Raw genomic sequence first — 20,196 nt, 5'->3', positions numbered from 1 at the left:
CCACAATTTTAAACTAATTTGTAAAATGAAAATAATCACTTTTCTGTATGAAGCCAATTCCGGATTTTCTAAATTAGATCATATGTACACACATTTTTCTTTTTGTCTTTTTTACTACTCTTTCACCTCTGGCTGAACATTTTTCTTTCTGCTTTATTGTATTACTTTACTGCTCATTAAAATCACTAATTCTTCCTGATTAATTTGAAATCAAATTGCAATGCAAAACATATACATCCAATGTTTCTCTTACTTTAAAAAAGATTTGGCCAAAGCTTTTATTATTCAACATGGTGGTGGGAAACTATCATAATGCATGTGGTCATAAGCCTAAGTGAGCTACTTTGATGCGGGACAGAAGAGGATAATAGGAGCATAGGTAATGGAGCCGACAAACTTGGACCAGAAACCCAGCTTTGCCACTACAAGTAAGTAGGAAAGTTTATGAATCCATTAGATGAAGATCCATTTGATAATCTTCCTCAATGGACAGATGGGAGGATACAATGAGAATTTCTATGTAGAGCACCCAGCCAGCATATGCCCAGGATATAAGCCATCTAAGCAAGCACTCTGTTTGCTGTGAAACCCTTAAATGGGAGTGGGTCAAAAAAAAAGTCAAAATATATTCTAACAAGCTTTTCTGTCTAATAACATTAGAGATCACCTTTTATTAGAAGAGATATGGAAACATACAATTTTGAAGCCATTTATTTGTTTATGAAGTGGTTATTAACAAGTCTACGTAAGGTTAGGATTCCAATCTAAAGTTTTCACCTGAAAGCCTTCAGGGTTCAGTTGTATGTCATATAACGAGGAGTAGCACTGAATTTGGCATAAGACTTAATGACCTTATTTACAGCTTCCAAGAAATCTTTCTCAGTAGCGATTTTTCGCCGTGCTCTGATGGCAAACATACCGGCTTCTGTGCAGACGCTTCTAATCTCAGCACCTTTCAAACAAAAAGAAAATAAACAGGCTTAATTAAAGCAGCCTGAGCAGACAGACCAGCAAATATAAGCAAGAACTTTCTACTTACCAGTGCTATTTGGACACAGTCGTGCTAACAATTCAAATCTGATATCTCTTTCAACACTCATCGAACGAGCGTGAATCTTAAATATGTGGGTCCGACCCTAAAAATGAGAGAATTGACAAATATGAAAATGCAAAAAACATCACAGGAAGAAAAAACTTCAAAAATCCCTTTCCTAAAATGAAATGATTTTCTTACCTCTAGATCGGGCAGGCTAAATTCAATTTTTCTATCCAATCTCCCTGGCCTCATCAGTGCTGGATCCAAAGTATCAGGTCTGTTAGTGGCCATCAGCACTTTAATATTGCCTCGAGGATCAAAACCATCAAGCTGATTGATCAGTTCCAACATTGTTCTCTGCACTTCATTGTCACCTCCAGCACCATCATCAAACCGAGCCCCTGAGAAGACAAAAGATAAGCTCTTCAAGTCCACTCAGAGTAGCACTATGCATGACCTGAAAGTACCATAAATCTCAGCTCAAATCATGCCCTCCGGAATAAGTGCATATCCCACTTTGAAGCAAATCCTGTAAGAACAGCCTGCTTTATACAAAACAAATTAGAAAGTGAACCTTTGCTTTCAAAAGTATTCATCACAGATTTACTTAACATTTTTTAAACTGCCTATGGGGCAGTTTTATGTTTTCAAAGTCTACCACATTTATTACTTGACTTGAACCTCTCAAAACCTCATGAAGTACACAAGGCAAGAATTATTCCCTTTATAAGATAAGAAAACTGAGGCTAAGAGATTAGTCAAAATAACTTGTCCTCAGGAGTTCAAGACCAGCCTGGCCAACATGGTGAAACTACGTCTCTACTAAAAATACAAAAATTAGCCAGGCATGGTAGCAGGTATCTGTAATCCCAGCTACTCGGGAGGCTGAGACATGAGAATGGCTTGAACCAGGAGGCAGAGGTTGCCATGAACGAAGGTTGCGCCACCGAACTCCAGCCTGACCGACAGAGTGAGACTGCGTCTTTAAAAAAAAAAAAACTTGTCTAGATTTCATGGGTAATACTGTATTTCCTGTGCACTACGAAAAACCACCACCAATTAAATTATGCCCCAGTGCTTTCTTATGACATTAGATGATACTTCTCAATTTAGGAGTTGTTTAAAGTGTGGAAATAGGTGTTGTATGAATGAAATCACATATAGGTTGAGCATCCCATATTTGCAAATATGCAAAATCCAAAATGCTTCAAAATTTGAAACTCTTGAGCCCCAACATGATGTTCAAAGGCAATACTCATTGGAGCATTTTAGATTTCAGGTTTTCATATTTGGGATACTCAATCAGTATAATGCAAGTACTCCAAAAGCCAAAAGCCAAAATACCTGAATTCTCAAACATTTCAGCTAAGGGATATTCAACCCACTGCACAAAAATAAAGGCTCTGAAAAATGGCAATGGTATATAATGTTTCTTCTTGCCTTTACAGTTTAGCACTACTACTTATTAGATCTGTGGCACCAGTGTTTCAGAGCTCATAGAAGAGTTATTGTTAAAATTCTGTGTAAGAATTAACGTATCACTTTAGAGTTTTCATGAAACCGAATCCTAAAGCAGTTCTCTTAACATATCATTCTCACCTCCAATAGCATCAATTTCATCAAAGAAGATAAGGCAGGCTTTTTTTGTTCTGGCCATTTCAAAGAGTTCACGAACCATTCGAGCCCCCTAACAAGAAAAATGATTTATTAATTCAAAATTGATTTTAAAATATTTTAAAGTAAATAAAAAGTTACGCTTCAAACTTTTCAATATTTATTTTTAACAGTATTCTCACTCATTATTACCTAAACTTTTTTTATTTTTTTGTTTTTTTTGAGATGGAGTCTTCCTCTGTCACCCAGGCTGGAGTGCAGTGGTGCGATCTCAGCTCACTGCATGCTCTGCCTGGGTTCAAGCGATTCTCCTACCTCAGCCTCCCGGGTAGCTGGGACTGCAGGCATGTGCTACCAAGCCCAGATAATTTTTGTATTTTTAATAGAGACGGGGTTTCAGCATCTTGGCCAGGTTGGTCTTGAACTCCTGACCTCATGATCTACCTGTCTCAGCCTCCCAAAGCACTGGGATTACAGGTGTGAGCCACCACGCCCAGCTGTTTTTATTTTATTTTGTTGTTTATTTTTTGAGACAGAGTTTCGCTCTTGTTGCCCAGGCTGGTGTGCAATGGCACAATCTTGGCTCACTGCAACCTTCGCCTTCTGGGTTCAAGCGATTCTCGTGCCTCAGCCTCCCGAGGAGCTGGGATTACAGGCATGCGCCACCACGCTCAGCTTTTTCTATTTTTAGTGGAGATGGGGTTTCTCCATGTTGGTCAGGCTGGTTTTGAAATCCTGACCTTAGGTGATCTGCCCGCCTCTGCCTCCCAAAGTGCTGGGATTACAGGTGTAAGCCACCGCGCCCAGTCTACCTAAACTTTTTTTTAAAAAACTGAAGTTTGCTCCCCAGTCCACCAAATTAATCTTGCTAGCCTTAAAATATTAAGTCATTTGCATGATTCTGTATCTATTAAATAGCAATAGGTTTCGGATCTGACGAGGTCAAATTAATAGTTAAATAAAGGAACCATTCTAATCAGTAAAACTTGAGTAAATAAAAGCATCTGATCTATCACTTGGAATTCCTGATCATTGAATTTGACTTGTAAGTTTTAATTAGGGAATAAAAGGATACCTCAACTCATGCAGCTCCGTATCTAATTCTTACTGTAAATATACGAATCATCAACAGGTTTCAGATACAATACGTATAGCCCTAGACTTATTCTCTAAAAATATATATATGTATATGGATGTCTACAAACATACAGACATCCATATGCTCTCACTTTCTCATTAGGACTGAAAACACTGCCCCTGAAGTAAAAGTATACTTTTGAATTCACTTACCAGGCATTTCCATAGAAAAGCCACATCTGTAGAAAATGTCATCCTTCTGAGGAGGGGGCATACTGGTTAAAATTTTATGTGGTTGCCTATTTCCAAATGACCACAAAGGCAGCTTCTAAACTACTAATTACAATCAAGAAGTTTCAGGTCTCAGGCCGGGTGTGGTGGCTCATGCCTATACTCCCAGCACTCTGGGAGGCCAACGCAGATGGATCGCTTGAGCCCTGGGCTGCACGGCAAAACCCCATTCTACAAAAAATAGAAAAATTAGCTGGGCGTGGTGGCATGTGGCCATGGTCTCAGCTACCTGAGAGGCTGAGATGGGAGGATCGCCTAAGCCCAGAGAGGTACAGGCTGCAGTGAGCTGAGATCACAACACTGCACTCCAGCCTGAGCAACACAATGAGACTGTCTCAAAAAAAGAAAACAGAAATTTCAGGTCTGGATCCCTCGATGCAGAAGTGCCATTTTTAATTTCATTCATACTGTAAAATCTTTCACAGGGCTATATATTCTTTGACTATGATAAATTGACTTTACCTCACCGACGTATTTCTGTACAAGCTCAGATCCAATAACTCGAATGAAACACGCATCAGTCCGATTAGCAACCGCCCGCGCACAGAGTGTCTTGCCTGTACCGGGTGGACCAAAGAGCAGCACGCCCTTGGGAGGCTCAATGCCAAGGTTTACAAACCTCTCTGGCTGTGATAGAGACACAATTTTCACACTTACCACTTCTGTATAACAAAAATCAGACTACTTCTACATCAACAAAGTGCTTTTATGTTTAGTCTTTTATCCTGAAAACCATACTTTAATATTTAAATCAAAATTATTAAGTCCACAATCTACATACTTGGACTAAGTAAGAAATTTTACTTATTCTAAGACATAAGTTCTAAACTGGACTCATATCAATACATAAGACTGAATGGCTTTTAAAAAGCGCTTCTATGATCCAGTCTTAAAATATTTTCCTAATTTTAAAAAATTATGGTGTTTAAGGAACACAATTATCTGGTATTCAATATCCTAGTTTTCCATTATCCTCCCAAGTTTAACCTGCTTCAACTTAAGCCCCTTTCTTCTCGATGTCTTTTGAAGAACCAGTTTCTTATTATCTATAATAGCCTGTAACATATTTAACATATTGCTAAAGGTTACACTGAGCCTCCTCTGTCACTGTAAACAGCAGATCTTTCTTTTTTAAATATATTTGACCATTCAATCCTTTTTGCTTGCTCTCCCCTAGAACTTACCAACTCTCCACCCCTCCTCTCTCCACCCTCTCAAAAAAATTCTCATTAGGGAAAAGAGTAAAAGCCATCTAATATACAAGCAATTTTAGTGCTCAATACACAAAAATTTATACAAAGAATTTAAATACAACACTCAGCTACTTACATGAAGTAATGGGGTTTCAACTACTTCTCGCAATTTCTCAATCTGTTCCTTACAGCCACCAACATCACTGTATGTGACATCAGGTTTCTCTTCCACCTAAGAGAGGGACAGAAATGTACAACATACAGTCACAGGCCTTTTGGATACTGTCCAAATTCAGTAGAATAGACCTAATACCTTAAAAGAAAAATCAAACTCACAAGTGAGAATCTTAATAAAAATTGAATACATTGCTCAGTGCCCTGGTACTACTTGCTGTATTACTTATTATGACACTAATGAATGAAAGACAAACTAGTAAAATAAAGACAGGTGAGACTCTGTCTCAAAAAAAACAAAAAATACTGCCAGGCTCAGTGGCTCACGCCTGGAATCCCAACACTTTGGGAGGCTGAGGCAGGCCGAAAACTTGAGGTCATGAGTTCGAAACCAGTCTGGCCAACATGGTGAAACATCGTCTCTACTAAAAAGACAAAAATTAGCCAGGCATGGTGGTGGGCGCCTGTAATCCCAGCTACTCGGGAGGCTGAGGCAGGAGAATCGCTTCAACCCAGGAGGCAGAGGCTGCAGTGGGCCAAGATCGCATGACTGTACTCCAGCCTAGATGACAAGAGTGAAACTCCACCTCAAACAACAACAACAACAACAAAAAGACATAGCCTTCCTTTTCCCTCCCATAGTTTCTTACCTGCATCATGGTAACTGTTGGGTCAATCTTAGGAGGCAATGGAATGTGAATTTGATATTTATTTCTGTCCACACTAAGGAAGTAAAAAAGACAGTCACTAATACATTCCTTAAGCTTTCAAAGTGATTTTATGTTTAGTCTTTTATCCCCAAAACCATATTTAAGAAAACAAGAGAGAGACAGAATCCCTAAGGTTATATAAATAAAGAGAGCATGAAACCTGAGGATACTAAATTATATGTCTAATGTGGCAAACAAGAATTACAGAGAAATACAAAAATAGCCTGTGGAGTGCGCACATAGGTAGAGTTAAAAGTAAGGTAAAGAATGCTTTGGCTTAGCCAGGTGTGGTGGGATGCACCTGTAGTCCCAGCTACTGGGTAGGTTGAGGCTGGAGCATCACTTGAGCCCAGGAGGTCAAGGCTAAAAAAGAACGCTTTGTCCTAACAGCAACCAAACCCTTGAGGAGGGAGGGGAGATTTTTTTTTAATTTACTGAGTGAATTGTTATGTATTCTATAGACATTAACACACTTGGCATCATAACTATCCTAAAGCAAGTAGTCCCCCAACCTATACCATGTTACCGTAAATAGACTGGTAACCTCAACTCTGAAATTTGAAGCCATTCATAATATACAACAGTGGGAGTAGGGGAGTCAGGGAACCTGATGGGATGTTAGAAAGCAGATGTAGAAGAAAGAATTTTCAACTATAGTACATTACTAGATCATCCCTTGGTATTCCAAGGAACTCAGTTTATTTATTCACCACAAAGCCAAGGATGTGAATGTGAGACAGCATCCTTAGTGAAAGAAAAGTATTTATTGTAAATAGAAATCTTACCCCACTCTCATCCCTTCTTCAATGTCAGTAGGTGCCACTTGATCACTAAGGTCCACCACAAACTTGGCAAACTGCTTTACGTTGATAATGTATTTTGGGTCCTCTGAATCAGCATTGATTATCTTTGTACACCTAACACAGCAAAAAGCTTGATTAGAATAAGGAACCTAAGCCACTAATAATGAATTCAACCAACTAGATTTTAAACTGAGTGTGCAAAATATAGGTATAAACTGGAACTACAGAAACTGGGGCATTGTTAAAGATCCTTTTCTATACTCAACTCTGAAGGTCCATTCGACTTTAGCCAAGCCATAAAATTTTCAAATACATTCTCCTGGAACATTAAACCCAAATATCTCATCATTAAGAAGTTATCTGATTTCTTGATTTCCATAATTTATATTCCTTTATTATTAGTGATGCTCCTGTATATCTTAAGTTGCTCTCGTTTTTATTTTCCCTATAAAAAGATGGTTTTGTCTTACACCAAATTCAGTAATAAATGGGTTTTCATTCTTTTCCTGAGTTTATACTTTAAATCCGTTTTTCTTTTTATTTTCTTTCCCTCTCTCTCTTTTTTTTTTCTTTTGAGATGGTGTTTCACTCTTGTTGCCCAGGCTGGAGTACAAGGGCATGATCTTGGCTCACTGCAACCTCCGCCTCCTGGGTTCAAGCAATTCTCCTGCCTCAGGCTCCTGAGTAGCTGGGATTATAGGCAACTGCCACCATGCCTGGCTAATTTTTTTTTTAATTTTTAGTACAGACGGGGTTTCACCATGTTAGCCAGATGGTCTTGATCTCCTGACCTCGTGATCCGCCCGCCTCGGCCTCCCAAAGTGCTTTTTCGAGACAGAATTTCACTCTTGTTGCCAGGCAACAAGCGCGATGGCGTGATCTTGGCTCACTGCAACCTCCGCCTCCTTGGTTCAAGCAATTCTCCTGCCTCAGCCTCCCGAGTAGCTAGGATTACAGGCATGAGCCACCATGCCTGGCTAATTTTGTATTTTTTTTTTTTTTAGTAGAGATGGGGTTCCTCTCGAACTCCCAAGGTCAGGCTGGTCTCAAACTCCCAACCTCAGGTGATCTGCCCACTTCAGCCTCCCAAAGTGCTGGGATTACAGGTGTGAGCCACTGTATCCGGCCTTTAAATCCATTTTTATTGTTTTTGCTACTTTTTTTCTTTTTTTAACTGAGGCAGTAGAAGCTTTTTTTTTTTTTTTTTTTTTTTTTTTTTGAGACAGAGTCTTGCTCTGTAGCCTAGGCTGGAGTGCAGTGGCATGATCTCAGCTCACTGCACCCTCAGCCTCCCAGGTTCAAGCAGTTCTCCTGCCTCAGCCTCCCAAGTAGCTCGGATTACAGGAACGCACCAGCACGCCCGGCTAATTGTTTTGTATTTTTAGTAGATATGGGGTTTCACCATGTTGGCCAGGCTGGTTTCAAATTCCTGACCTCAAGTGATCCACCTGCCTCGGCCTCCAAAATAAGTGGTACAAGAAAGGAAAAGCAATCACAGCTTACCACTTGGCTCTTTGTGAATAGTATTTACATAGCCATAATCATATAAACACTGAATACTGATCTAACCAAAATTATAACAGAATTACACTGGAAGGATGTTGGGATAGGAAGGGTGTGCCTTCAACACGAAGGCAGAGGAAACAAAACAAAATCCTCATCTTCCATGGTGGGAAGCCAAAAGATAATACCTAAAACTAAAAAATCAAGAATCAGGAATCTACAATACACAAGATATAGCAATATCCATTAGAACCATGAAGGCGAAAACCAAAATAATCAGCTAAAAAAGGTGAAAATGAGTGTCTGTGGGGAAGAGAAATTGGGAAATACAGTTATTATTATTTAACTATTTAACTCTCTTTTTTTTTTTTTTTTTTTTGAGATGGAGTCTCACTCTGTCGCCCAGGCTGAAGTGCAGTGGCACAATCTCGGCTCACTGCAACCTCCCCGCCTCCCAGATTCAAGCAATTCTCCTGCCTCAGTCTCTCCCGTAGCTGGGATTACAAGCACCCACCACACCCAGTTAATTTTTGTATTTTTAGTAGAGACAGGGTCTCACCATGTTGGCCAGGCTGGTCTCAAACTCCTGACCTCAAGTCATCTGCCCGCGTGGGCCTCCCAGAGTGCTGGGATTACAGGCATGAGCTGCAGTGCCCAGCCTGAACTATTTAACCCTTCAAAAACCATAATAAAACTAAAATATGGATAAATAAATAAATAAAGGGAGAAAAGATGGAAATTGGGAGGTAGGAAGGGTGAGTAGATGGGAAAGAAAAATAATCTTTAGCTTTTAGGAACTAAAAATAAAAACAAAATTTTTAAAAGGATCATAAACAGAGAATATGTTTACAGCCTTGAATTGGGCTAGGCTTTTCTAAGCAACATTAACACCCAAAAGGTATAATGGAAATACTGGTATATTTTATCTCCTAAAAATGTAAAACATTAGTACAACAAAAGGTACCAAGAAGTTAAAAGTGACTAGGGAAAAATACTTGTAGCATTACTTAAGAAAAGATAATATGTACAATATATGAACTGTTTCTACAATTAACAAGAAACAACCCAAGAACAAAACATGAGTAGTCAAAGAAATACAGAGGTTTAGTAAACACAAGAAGTAATCACACTAGTAATCAGCACAGTACAAATTAAAATTATTTTCCCTCAAATGACAAAAGTGTAAAAATTGAAAACTGCATATCTTACATTCATCAGACAAATGGATATTTGCCTCAAATCCTCTTGGTAAAAGTATAAACTGGTCAAAGCAATTGTCACAGGATTTTAAAACTGTAATATCTTCGACCCCTAGAATTCCACTTGTAGTAAGCTAGCCTATAGAAATGTATGCACATACACTGAGAAACATTTAACATGAATGTTCACTACAGTGCTGTGTATAATAACAGAAATTGTTATAGCCTAACATCTACACATTATGCAATTTTTTAAAAACATGAGAAAAAAGAAATAAGTGTACCTATATTAAAGACACAGATTCCCAAAACATGTAGTTATGTCTAAAACACACACAAAAAAATCAGGATATGTTTCTTGCATGCAAATACACACAGGAAGATACACAGAAAGAGGATTAGGAGGGCCAAACTATTTCAGTACTTATGTTTGAGGAAAGAGCAACAGGAAAGCAAGTAGGAGAAGGGAGTTTTTCACATCTTGCTCTACATCTTTTTGTATCATTTAAATCTTTTAAATGAATACGCCTTCATGTATTTTTAAATAATTGTTTAAGGCATAAAATTTTAACCCCAGTTTTGTAGAAAGCTTTATTTACTTGAAATTTGGAATAAAAATACTTTATGAACTATTATATTATCCCCGAGACTCTAACATTAAGTGCTTGAAAATACAGACAAAGGGAAGTTGCCACAGAGCACCTGTGCATACCTGGCAACCTGTAAAGGCTGTTCACTCTGGAGTGTCTGCTTATCTGCAGCCAAATCCCAGAGTGCTGGTGGGGCCAGGCCAGTGTCAGATTCTTTAATACCTACATAAAGAAAGATGACAAAATTTACTAAAATGTAATGCATCACCCTAAAATAAGCTTTCTGAACCTCGGCCCTCCTGACATTTTGCACTGAATCCTTCATTGCAAGGATCGTTGTGTGCATTATAGGCTGTTTAGTAGCATCCCTGGCCTCTCACCACTGGATGCCAGCGGCACCACCCTCTCTCAAAGTCATGACAATCAAGAATGTCTCCAGACATTGCCCAGTGTCCTCCGGGAGCGGGTGGGGGGTGTGGCAAAATCACCCCAGCTGAAAACTACTACCCTGCCCTAAAGTAATCGTCAAGCCAAAAATATAATGCCACATTTGATATTTTTGTGTAGGTCAAATGTAAAACTTCATCATTCAAGTTCCCCCAAAAAATGTTTCCAACTTCCAGGAAAGAGCCCAATTACTTCGAGCAAAACTATGCTGTGGATCTTATTTTTATCCAAAAAAGTTTTTCGACTTGTTAACTGAAGTTTACTGAACTGGGTTTTGACCAATAGAAACATTACTGGCTTAGAAGATGGTATTGTTTCTTATTTCTTAACTGCATAAGCATTAAACCTGGTTGTAAAAAGCAGTGAAAGATATGGTTAAATGAGATCAAATTTCTTAACAGAAAGGAAGAATAACGATTTTTTAAAATCTGTAATCATAAAGGAGTAAAATCTGTAGTTAAACTCTTTTGATATTATTAACACATTACATTTAAAGGAAGGAAATGGGAATTTAAAAATACATACCAGTGAGCTCATTAATTTTCTTGAGAAGTTGCTGAATGTCATCTTCAACTTGCTTGATCTGCCTAGAGTAAGTGCTCTGACCCTAGGTGATGAAGGTCAGTTTAGTTAGAATATCAGGATATCAACAATTTATTAAACTACAGGCAAAAATTATTTTTAAGTTACAATTTCAATAGCTATCATTATCCCAAAGCTTGTGAAGTAGAGAGGTGTTCCTGAGCCAATATTTCCCCCTAAATACACAATCCACTATTATGCAAGATAACAAATGAAAATCATGGCCAGGCACGGTGGCTCACGCCTATAATCCCTGTACTTTGGGAGACTGAGGCGGGTGGATAACCTGAGGTCAAGAATTCAAGACCAGCCTGGCCAACATGATGAAACCCTATCTCTACTAAAAATACTAAAAATTAGCCAGGCACAGTGGCAGGCGCTCGTAATCCCAGTTACTCAGGAGGCTGAGGCAGAAGAATCCCTTGAACCCGGGAGGTGGAGGTTGCAGTGAGCCAAGATCGCGCCACTGCACTCCAGCCTGGGTGATAAGAGCGAAACTCTGTCTCAAAAAAAAAAAAAAAAATTGTGTGAAATTATGCAAAACTACTGACTTCTATGCATTAAAACTTCATTTCCAACTAATTCAGTAATACTTGTTAAACATAGTAAACACGTGTAAATTATTTTAAATATCTTTCAATATAGTATCACATTTTAATCATGAATAGGATTAAAATAATACATAAACTGAGACACGCCAAATACTCTGATCTATTCTATAAACTTCAAGTAGGTAACTTCATTTAGTGAAAATTACAATGAGCTGCCAAACATTCTTTTCTAAGTATTTCGTTTCTTTTTATTTTTTGTTTGGTTTTTTAATTTTGGTTTCTTAACTTCTTCTAATTATTTTGGAAGGACAATACCAAAACAGCTTTTATTTCAACATAAAACATCTATAGTTTGCAGACACTGAAAGGACTTACATAAGTTTTTAGCAAGGCAATATCCCCCTCATCCAGAGCTGAAAGGAGAGAGACAATACATGAGATTCAAAAAGAAACTATAATTAACATTTTTTAAAAAAGAAACAAAAAGAAAAAAAAGAAACTAGAGCTGATCAACTTTTCTGTTCGATTCAAATTGTTTTAATTGAGGGCCAAAACTCAAGCAAGATTATGATGATATAAATCCAATCAAATAGTTCCTGGACTCAAGTAATTTTTATCTAACTGGGAGGAAGACAGATTTTTAAAAGTACATAATATACATGATTACCTATTTTATATAGTATTATGTAAAACACATCCATTAAGGATCTTGGTTAAATTATACCATATTCATACAATGAAATACAACGCAGGCTGGGTGTGGTGGCTCATGCCTGTAATCCCAGTACTCTTGGAGGCCGAGGCGGGCATATCACCTGAGGTCAGGAGTTTGACACCAGCCTGGACAACCTGGCGAAACCCCGTCTTTACCAAAAATACAAAAATTGGCCTGGCATGGTGGCACATGCCTGTAGTCCCAGCTACTCGGGAGGCTGAAGCCGGAGAATTGCTTGAACCCAGGAGGCGGACGTTGCAGTGAGCCCAAATCACATCACTGCACTCCAGCCTGGGTGACCAAGAGACACTCTGTCTCAAAAAGAAAAAGGAGATCTAATGCAGCAATTTAAAATGGTAACAGAACACAGGCATAGAAAGCAATCCAACAAATGCTATTCAGTGAATCAGGTAGGTTTAAAAAACACCATATAATATGCATATATTTTGTTTTTATATAAAATCACTTAAAACACATGTGGAGAGTAACCTGGAATGGTGTTCTACGGTGGTTATCCAGGATTTCAAGTGATTTACAGTTAATCTTTTCTGTTCACGAATTCTGCATTCCTGAATTTGCTTAGTTGCTGAAATTTATTTGTAATCCCCATATCAATACTCATGTGCTTTCATGGTCATTTGCAAATAGGCAGAGTGGTAAAAAATTTAAGTTCACAGCTAAGAACAAGTCACTCTAACTTCTTGTTTCAGCTTTCATACAAAGATGACTAGAAGATGGAGACGGTAGGGGAAATGTAATGTAATCCAAGCAGTTCAGGCTCTGGGGCCAGGTGGACAGGGCTTGAATGCCAGCTCTGGCATCTGTTAGTGGGGTGACCTCAGCCAAGTCACTTAACACTTCTGAACTTTGTTTTCTCTTTTGCAAAATAAAGAAAAAAAGAATCTACCCGGATGAGTTGTTTTTAGGATTTAAGATTATCATCGGCCGGATGCTGTGGCTCACACTTGTAATCCCAGGCTGAGGCAGGCAGATTGCTTGAGTCCAGGCGTTCAAGACCAGCCTGGGCCACATGGCAAAACCATGTCCCTACAAAAAATACAAAAATTAGCTGGGCATGGTGGTGTGTACATGTAGTCCCAGCTACTGCGGGGGCTGAGGCAGGAGGATTGCTTGAGCCCAGGAAGTGACAGCTACAGCAAGCTGAGATCGTGCCACTACACTTCTGCCTAGGTAACAAAGTGAGACCCTGTCTCAAAAAAAAAAAAAAAAAAGATTATAATCTATGTGAGATGTATATATATATTTCTCCTAGGAGCAAGTGTTCAGTACTTCCTAATTCACGGTTCACAGCAACTGTATAGAACATATCTATCATGAAAAACAAGAACCAATCATACAATCATACATATTTTAAGGAAAAAAACGGCAGGCCTTTTTTTTTTTTTTAACTAGGTATGAGTAGAGGTAGGAAAAAGCATGCTTAGGTAATAGCAGCTAGACCAGGTAAGCTGAAACACAGTATACACATTAGGCAGTAATAGGAAATTAAGTAGATGGAGGTTTGGGGCTCTAGTGAGGTAGACCATAAATTCCAGAATGAGGCCATCAGGGCCACTACAGTCGACATTATAGGAAATGTGCCTTAGAAAGAAATAGTTCGCCAAGATATGAAGAACAGATTGGAGTGAGGCCACTCGGAAGTCATAAGAACCTAAATAAAAATGGTAGCAATGAAAAGAGAAAGGAACGGTTGGATTAAAAAAAAAAACCCTCAGAGGTAGAATCTACAGCACATGGCAAATGACTAAATGTGAGAAGCTGAGGGGAGAGGATCAAACCTGATGCCCAGGCTTCAGACCTAGGTACTACACAATAGATGTCACAATAGAAAGTGGTTGGCAGGGAGATACGAAGTTCAGTTTTAATTTTCTTAAGTTTGTGGTACTATTACCAGAGCAGAAAAGAGTTAACATAGCATGCATAATTGCTATCCTTTGAAAGGCCTGCTTATAAGGTTGGTTCTTGGCTCTTGTCTGAGAACAACGATTTCAGAGGGTTCCTACCATTCCCAGAACTGAAAAAGGTGGTTCACTGTGCTTAAAATGTTTATACAAACTATAGGGTTTATGCAGAACATTTATCTTCCTTCAGGGAGTCTAGAATTTTGGTAAGTGCTAGGCAGAGATGCCTACATTACCACCCCATAATAAAAACCCTTGGTGCCAGATCTCTAACAAGCTACCCTGGTTAGCAACATTTTACACAAATTGTCACTACCTGTTGCTGGGGGAATTAAGCGCATCCTGTGGGACTCCACTGGAAGAGGACCCTTGGAAGCTTGTGCCTGGTTTCTCCTGGACTTGGCCCCATGTGTCTTTTCTCTTTGCTGATTTTGCTTTGTATCCTTTCACTAAAATACATCATAGCCATGAGGATGACTACATGCTGAGTCTTGGGAATGCTCTTAGCATATTCCTGAGCCTGAGACTAGGCGTGGAGACTATCCAACACGCCAGCATAACCTGATGCAGCATTCTAAAAGGCGGACAGAAATCTGGCTTTAGAGGTCAGATGCTAGCTTGAGGATAAAAAGATTGACTAAGGAAGCATATAGAGTCCAAGACCAGAATGGATGAAATTAACAGAAACAAAACTTTAGAGAAACTACGTGAGGACACAATGAAGGAAAGAAAAGAAGCAGGAGGATAAACGGGAAGGTTCAGCAAGAGAAACCAAGATAGGCTCAAAGGCTCAACAATGTCAAAAACACAAGGATTGGGATTGAGAAATACTAAAGATCTGGGAATTAAGAAACTATTGATCAGTTTCAACAGATTTATAGAGATAGAAACTAAAGTGCAAGAAGTTTAAAAATAAAATAAGAGCCTGGCATGGTAGCTCACCCTTGAAATGCCAGTACTTTGGGTGGCCAAGGTGGGAGGATCGCTTGAGCCCAGGAGTTTGAAACCAGCCTAGGCAACATAACAAGACCCTGTCTCTACAAAAAAAAGAAAAAATTGTTTAAATTAGCATGGCATGGTGGTGCACACCTATTGTCCCAACTACTAGGGAGGCTGAGGCAGAAGAATGGTTTTAGCCCAGGAATTCCCAGCCTGCAGTGAACTTTGATTGTGCCCCTGCACTCCAGCCTGAGCGGCAGTACAAGACTGTCTCTAAAAATAAATATATTAGTAGTAAAGAAATGTACTGTGGGCGAATAGTAATAGCTGCTATAAATCGAGATGATCACTGTATGAGACACCGTGATTAGAGATATATATTGATATTATCTTATTCTATATAAACCTGTGAAGTAAATACAATTATTTCTACATTACAGATAGGAACAACAGTTTCACAGAATTTATTAGACAAAACTCAAAGCCAAAATTCAAACCTAGGTCTTTCTAACTCCCAAGCCTGTCCTTTCTGCCACTTTTAGGCAGTGAAAGAAAAAAAAGAAAATGACTTGTAACTTCAGAGAGCAGGAAGATTTTCTCAACTATGGTTTTAAGATAAAATGGATATTAGCATGTTTACAAGAACAAAAGGGAAAAATTCCGTAGGACAACAAATAGAAGAGGTAGTGACTGAAGAAACAAAGTCCCAGAGGAGGAAGGCATAAGATCAAAAACAGAGATGGGAAGGTTGCACATAACAAAAAGTGATACCACTTCCTCTAAGGCAGAATTAAAACAGAAAATGGAAAATGTCAGAGAAGTTAAGAGAACTCTTAAGTGGATTCTCAATCTTCTCAGTAGAGAAAAAAGTCATCAGTCATGAGGAAAGAGACTGAACTGAGGACCTGAAAAACTTGTAAAAGGTTTGAAATAACCACTCAAACAAAGTGAGTCAATAGGATATTCACAAAAACTTAACTGCAATTAGGACCAAGTTGAGATCTGAAAGCTTAAATTGAAAGTAACTTAATCAGGCCAGGCACGGTGGCTCACGCCTGTAATCCCAGCACTTTGGGAGGCCAAGGCGGGCGATCACCTAAGGTCAGGAGTTCAAGACCAGCCTGGCCAACATGGTGAAACCCCATCTCTGCTAAAAATGCAAAAATTAGCTGGGCGTGGTGGGGGCACCTGTAATCCCAGCTCCTTGGGAGGCTAAGGCAGGAGAATCACTTGAACCCAGGAGGAAGAGCTGAGATCACACCTCTGCACTCCAGTCTCGGGAACAAGAGCAAGACTCCATCTCAAAAAAAAAAAAAAAAAAGGCGGGGGGGGGGGATATGTATGAATAAATGCACAAGATCCTATATACATGTTAGTCATAACTGTATCCAAGGAATAAATGCGTTAATATTTTTACAGAATAACAAACCCAGAGAAACACACAGATCACTGTGCACAGATCAAATGATAAATCTCTGTGTCTAACTTTTCCAATAAATACTGAGTATCTCTGACATTTTCAGTGTCCTAAAATATTTTTAAAAGAAACAGCAGAATGAGATGAAGGTAGAAAGGAAATGCTTTCTTTTGGGGGAGAGTGTAAATGGAACAGGGTGCAAGGAAAAGATGAAGTTGTTAAGAAAGGTAAAAGTAAGAAGAAACATAAGAAATACCAAAAGAACATTTAAAACTAGCTTAAGGAACAAAAGGAGAAACAGCATAAAGATGAGATTACAAACGGGACTACTGGGAAGAAGTTATATCCAAAAATGGTGCGCATATCTCATGCACTGTAAGTTAAAGTATCAACTGGTACAATCTCCATGGAGAGTAATTTGGCACTTACAAAATCAGAACTCCATTTCTAGAATTTATCCTACAATTTGCACTTGTGCACTTGGTAAAAGTTTATATATAACCAAGATTATTCATTTTTTTTAATGTTTATTTTATGTACAAAGAACTATCATGCTTCTTCATTGGGAAGATGCCTTGGATAATCCTTTGAAGGAAGATTATTTAGTCCAACTTAATGAAAGCAATATCCTTCGCATACTGAGGAAAACACCGGCGGCACATATTGAGGCACATCAGACCTTGCCGGTTTGAACAGAAACGACAAGAGCTAGAACCCTGGCCGAATTTTCGCGGGTGGCTCCAGTACAGCTGCTGGTGACCCATCTTGCTCTCAGAGTGCAACGAGGTAAAAGGTATTCATTGTTTTATAACAGCAACAAATTGGAAAAATCTAAATGTTCATCAATAATAGTTAAATACATTATTGTATACCCATAAAACGGGATACTATGCAGATGCAGAGAAAGTGACTACATGATAGGAAATTATCTCTTATATTAAAATTGTTTAAAATCGAGATGTTGAAGTATGTACGGCATGCTACATTTCTGTAAAAAAAAAAAAAGGAATATATAAGCGGACTTGCTTCTATATGTACAGAGTATGTCTAGAAAGATATGCAAAATGGCAACATTAGTTGCCTCTGTGGAGAAGTTGGAGGCTGGGGCCAAGGATGCGAGGCTTTTCAAATCTATCTTTTCTGCCTCTTGAATTGTGAACCCTGTGGATGTATTATCTAGTCAAATAAATTTTTTTAAGAATTATAGCTACACAGTGGTAGCTCCCAGCTGTCACAGGGGGAAGGAGGAGGAAAGGAAAGAGGATCAGGTGACCCAGCACCGCCAAGCAGAACTTTTCAAGGCCTGTTAAGCCAACCAGGGTGCGTGACTTCTTCAAGACCCGAGAGCTGAGAATGAATAAAAATGTCCATCAGCAGATGAATACAGAACTTGTAGTGGATAAGGGAGACTGAGAAGGCAGGCAAGTTAATCCGGCCGGCGCAGACTAAATTACTAGGGGCACAAAAGGGCCAGAGCACAGAGCCAGGAGCGGGAATCCAGCTCCTCTCCTGTGCCAAGGCAGCTCCGCTCCAGTCCCGCCCCAGCTCCGAGCTCCTGCCCATGTCAACTGACCTCGGATGGGCTTGTCGTCCTTCTCATCCTCTTTGGTCTTCCGCTGATCGGCACCGAGGTAATCCGGCATTTTAGCAGCTCCAAATGCCTCCTCTCCTTAATGATTACACAGCACCTTCCTTGCTTCCGGTGGTGTCTTCCCTTTCCCTTCCCCACCGGAAGTATATTGGCCTCAGGCGGGCCCCTTACGCAGTGCTAGAGAGTCCGGAGAGAGGGCTGGGGGAAACGCTGTGGCACGCTGGTTTTTTGCCTGATTACCTGTGAAAAGGAACTACAGTGTTTGTAAAACGCCTGGCATATTAGACACAATAAGTAGTGGCGCCATCTACTAACATAGTGAAGGTAATCTATTTCTGGTAAAGAGTTAATATCCAGAATATTTAAAGAACTCCTATCCTGCCACCCAAGAAAACAACCTAGTTTTTTAAATGAGTAAATAACCTTAATAAACATTGCTCCAAAGAAGATATACAAATGAACAACATCACTGTTAAGGAAATGCAAATCAAAACCACAGTTGGATGCCACCACACACCCATTAAGATAGCTATTATTAAAAACAAGCAAAAACAAAACAGGAAGTAAGTGTCGGAAAGGGTGACCCTTGGTTCCAGCAGACCCTTGCGTGTGCTGCTGGATAAAATGAAATCCTGGTGCACTGTTGATGTAAATGTAAAATGATAAAATGGTGCAACTGCTGTAGGAAACAGTACGATGATTCCTCGGGAAATTAAAAATGGAATTACCATGCCATCTGGCAATTCGACTTCTGGATATGTATCCAAAACAATTGAAAACAGGATCTCAAAGAGGTATTTGTGCATCCATGTTCATAAGCAGCATCAGTCACGACACCCATAAGGCGGAAGCAACCCAAGTGTCCACCTACGTATGAATGGACAAACAAAACGTGATGCGCCTGCGCGCGCACACACACACAGATATTATTCAGCCTTAAAAACGAATGGAATTCTAGTATAAGCTACAGCACAGATGAACCTTGAGAACATTATGCTAAGAAAATAAGCCAGTCACAAAAAAGACAAATACTATATGATTCCACAAATATGAAGTACCTAGAGGTGTCAGATTCCTAAAGACAAAGTAGAAGGATGGTTTCCAGTGGAGAGTTTTCTCCACTGGTATAGAGTTTCAGTTTGGTCTGTTTGTTTGTTTGTTTTTCGAGACGGAATTTTGCTCTTGTTGCCCAGGCTGGAGTGCAATGGCTAAATCTTGGCTCACCGCAACCTCCGCCTCCCGGGTTCAAACAATTCTCCTGCCTCAGCCTCCCGAGTAGCTGGGATTACAGGCATACGCCACCACGCCCAGCTAATTTTGTATTTTTAGGAGAGACAGGGGTTCTCCATGTTGGTCAGGCTGGTCTCGGACTCCCAACTTCAGGTGATCCGCCCACCTCGGCCTCCCAAAGTGCTGGGATTACAGGCATAAGCCACCATGCCCGGCAGAGTTTCAGTTTTGTAAGATTAAATGGGTATAGAGTTTCAGTTTTGTAAGATAAAAATAGTTCTGTAGGGTAGTTGCACAATAATGTGGATGTACTTAACATTACTGTACACTTAAAAATGGTGAAGATCGTAAATTTCATGTTATGTGTATTTTAGAACAATTTTTTTAAAAAACAAAACCCCCGGCCGGGCACGGTGGCTCACTCCTATAATCCCAGCACTTTGGGAGGCCGAAGCGGGCGGATCACGAGGTCAGCAGTTGGAGACCAGCCTGGCCAACATGGCTAAACCCTGTCTCTACTAAAAATACAAAAATTAGCTGGGCGTGGTGGCACGCACCTGTAGTCCCAGCTGCTCAGGAGGCTGAGGCAAGAGAATTGCTCGAACCTGGGAA

At 39.6% G+C, this 20,196-nt stretch overlaps 2 protein-coding genes across 2 annotated transcripts; both read right to left on the bottom strand.

Annotated features, from left to right (window-relative positions):
- Positions 1–693: 693 nt before the first annotated feature.
- PSMC2 (proteasome 26S subunit, ATPase 2) lies at positions 694–18,595 on the bottom strand. Its single transcript, XM_007982469.3, has 12 exons — positions 18,337–18,595; positions 12,146–12,183; positions 11,163–11,244; positions 10,313–10,412; positions 6,881–7,012; positions 6,036–6,108; positions 5,348–5,443; positions 4,481–4,645; positions 2,636–2,723; positions 1,235–1,437; positions 1,040–1,136; positions 694–952 (listed from the first exon to the last, which is right to left on the bottom strand). The coding sequence occupies exons 1-12, from the start codon at positions 18,404–18,406 to the stop codon at positions 795–797; spliced, it is 1,302 nt and encodes a 433-aa protein (XP_007980660.1). The 5' UTR covers positions 18,407–18,595; the 3' UTR covers positions 694–794.
- LOC119626226 (small ribosomal subunit protein uS14-like) lies at positions 12,190–18,328 on the bottom strand. The gene has a single exon (XM_073009221.1). It carries the CDS (start codon positions 17,525–17,527, stop codon positions 17,366–17,368), a length of 162 nt encoding a protein of 53 aa, XP_072865322.1. The 5' UTR covers positions 17,528–18,328; the 3' UTR covers positions 12,190–17,365.
- Positions 18,596–20,196: the final 1,601 nt, after the last annotated feature.

Source organism: Chlorocebus sabaeus, chromosome 21 (genome assembly GCF_047675955.1).
Source record: "Chlorocebus sabaeus isolate Y175 chromosome 21, mChlSab1.0.hap1, whole genome shotgun sequence".
NCBI lineage: Eukaryota > Metazoa > Chordata > Mammalia > Primates > Cercopithecidae > Chlorocebus > Chlorocebus sabaeus.
This window is presented reverse-complemented; position numbering and strand designations above follow the sequence as displayed.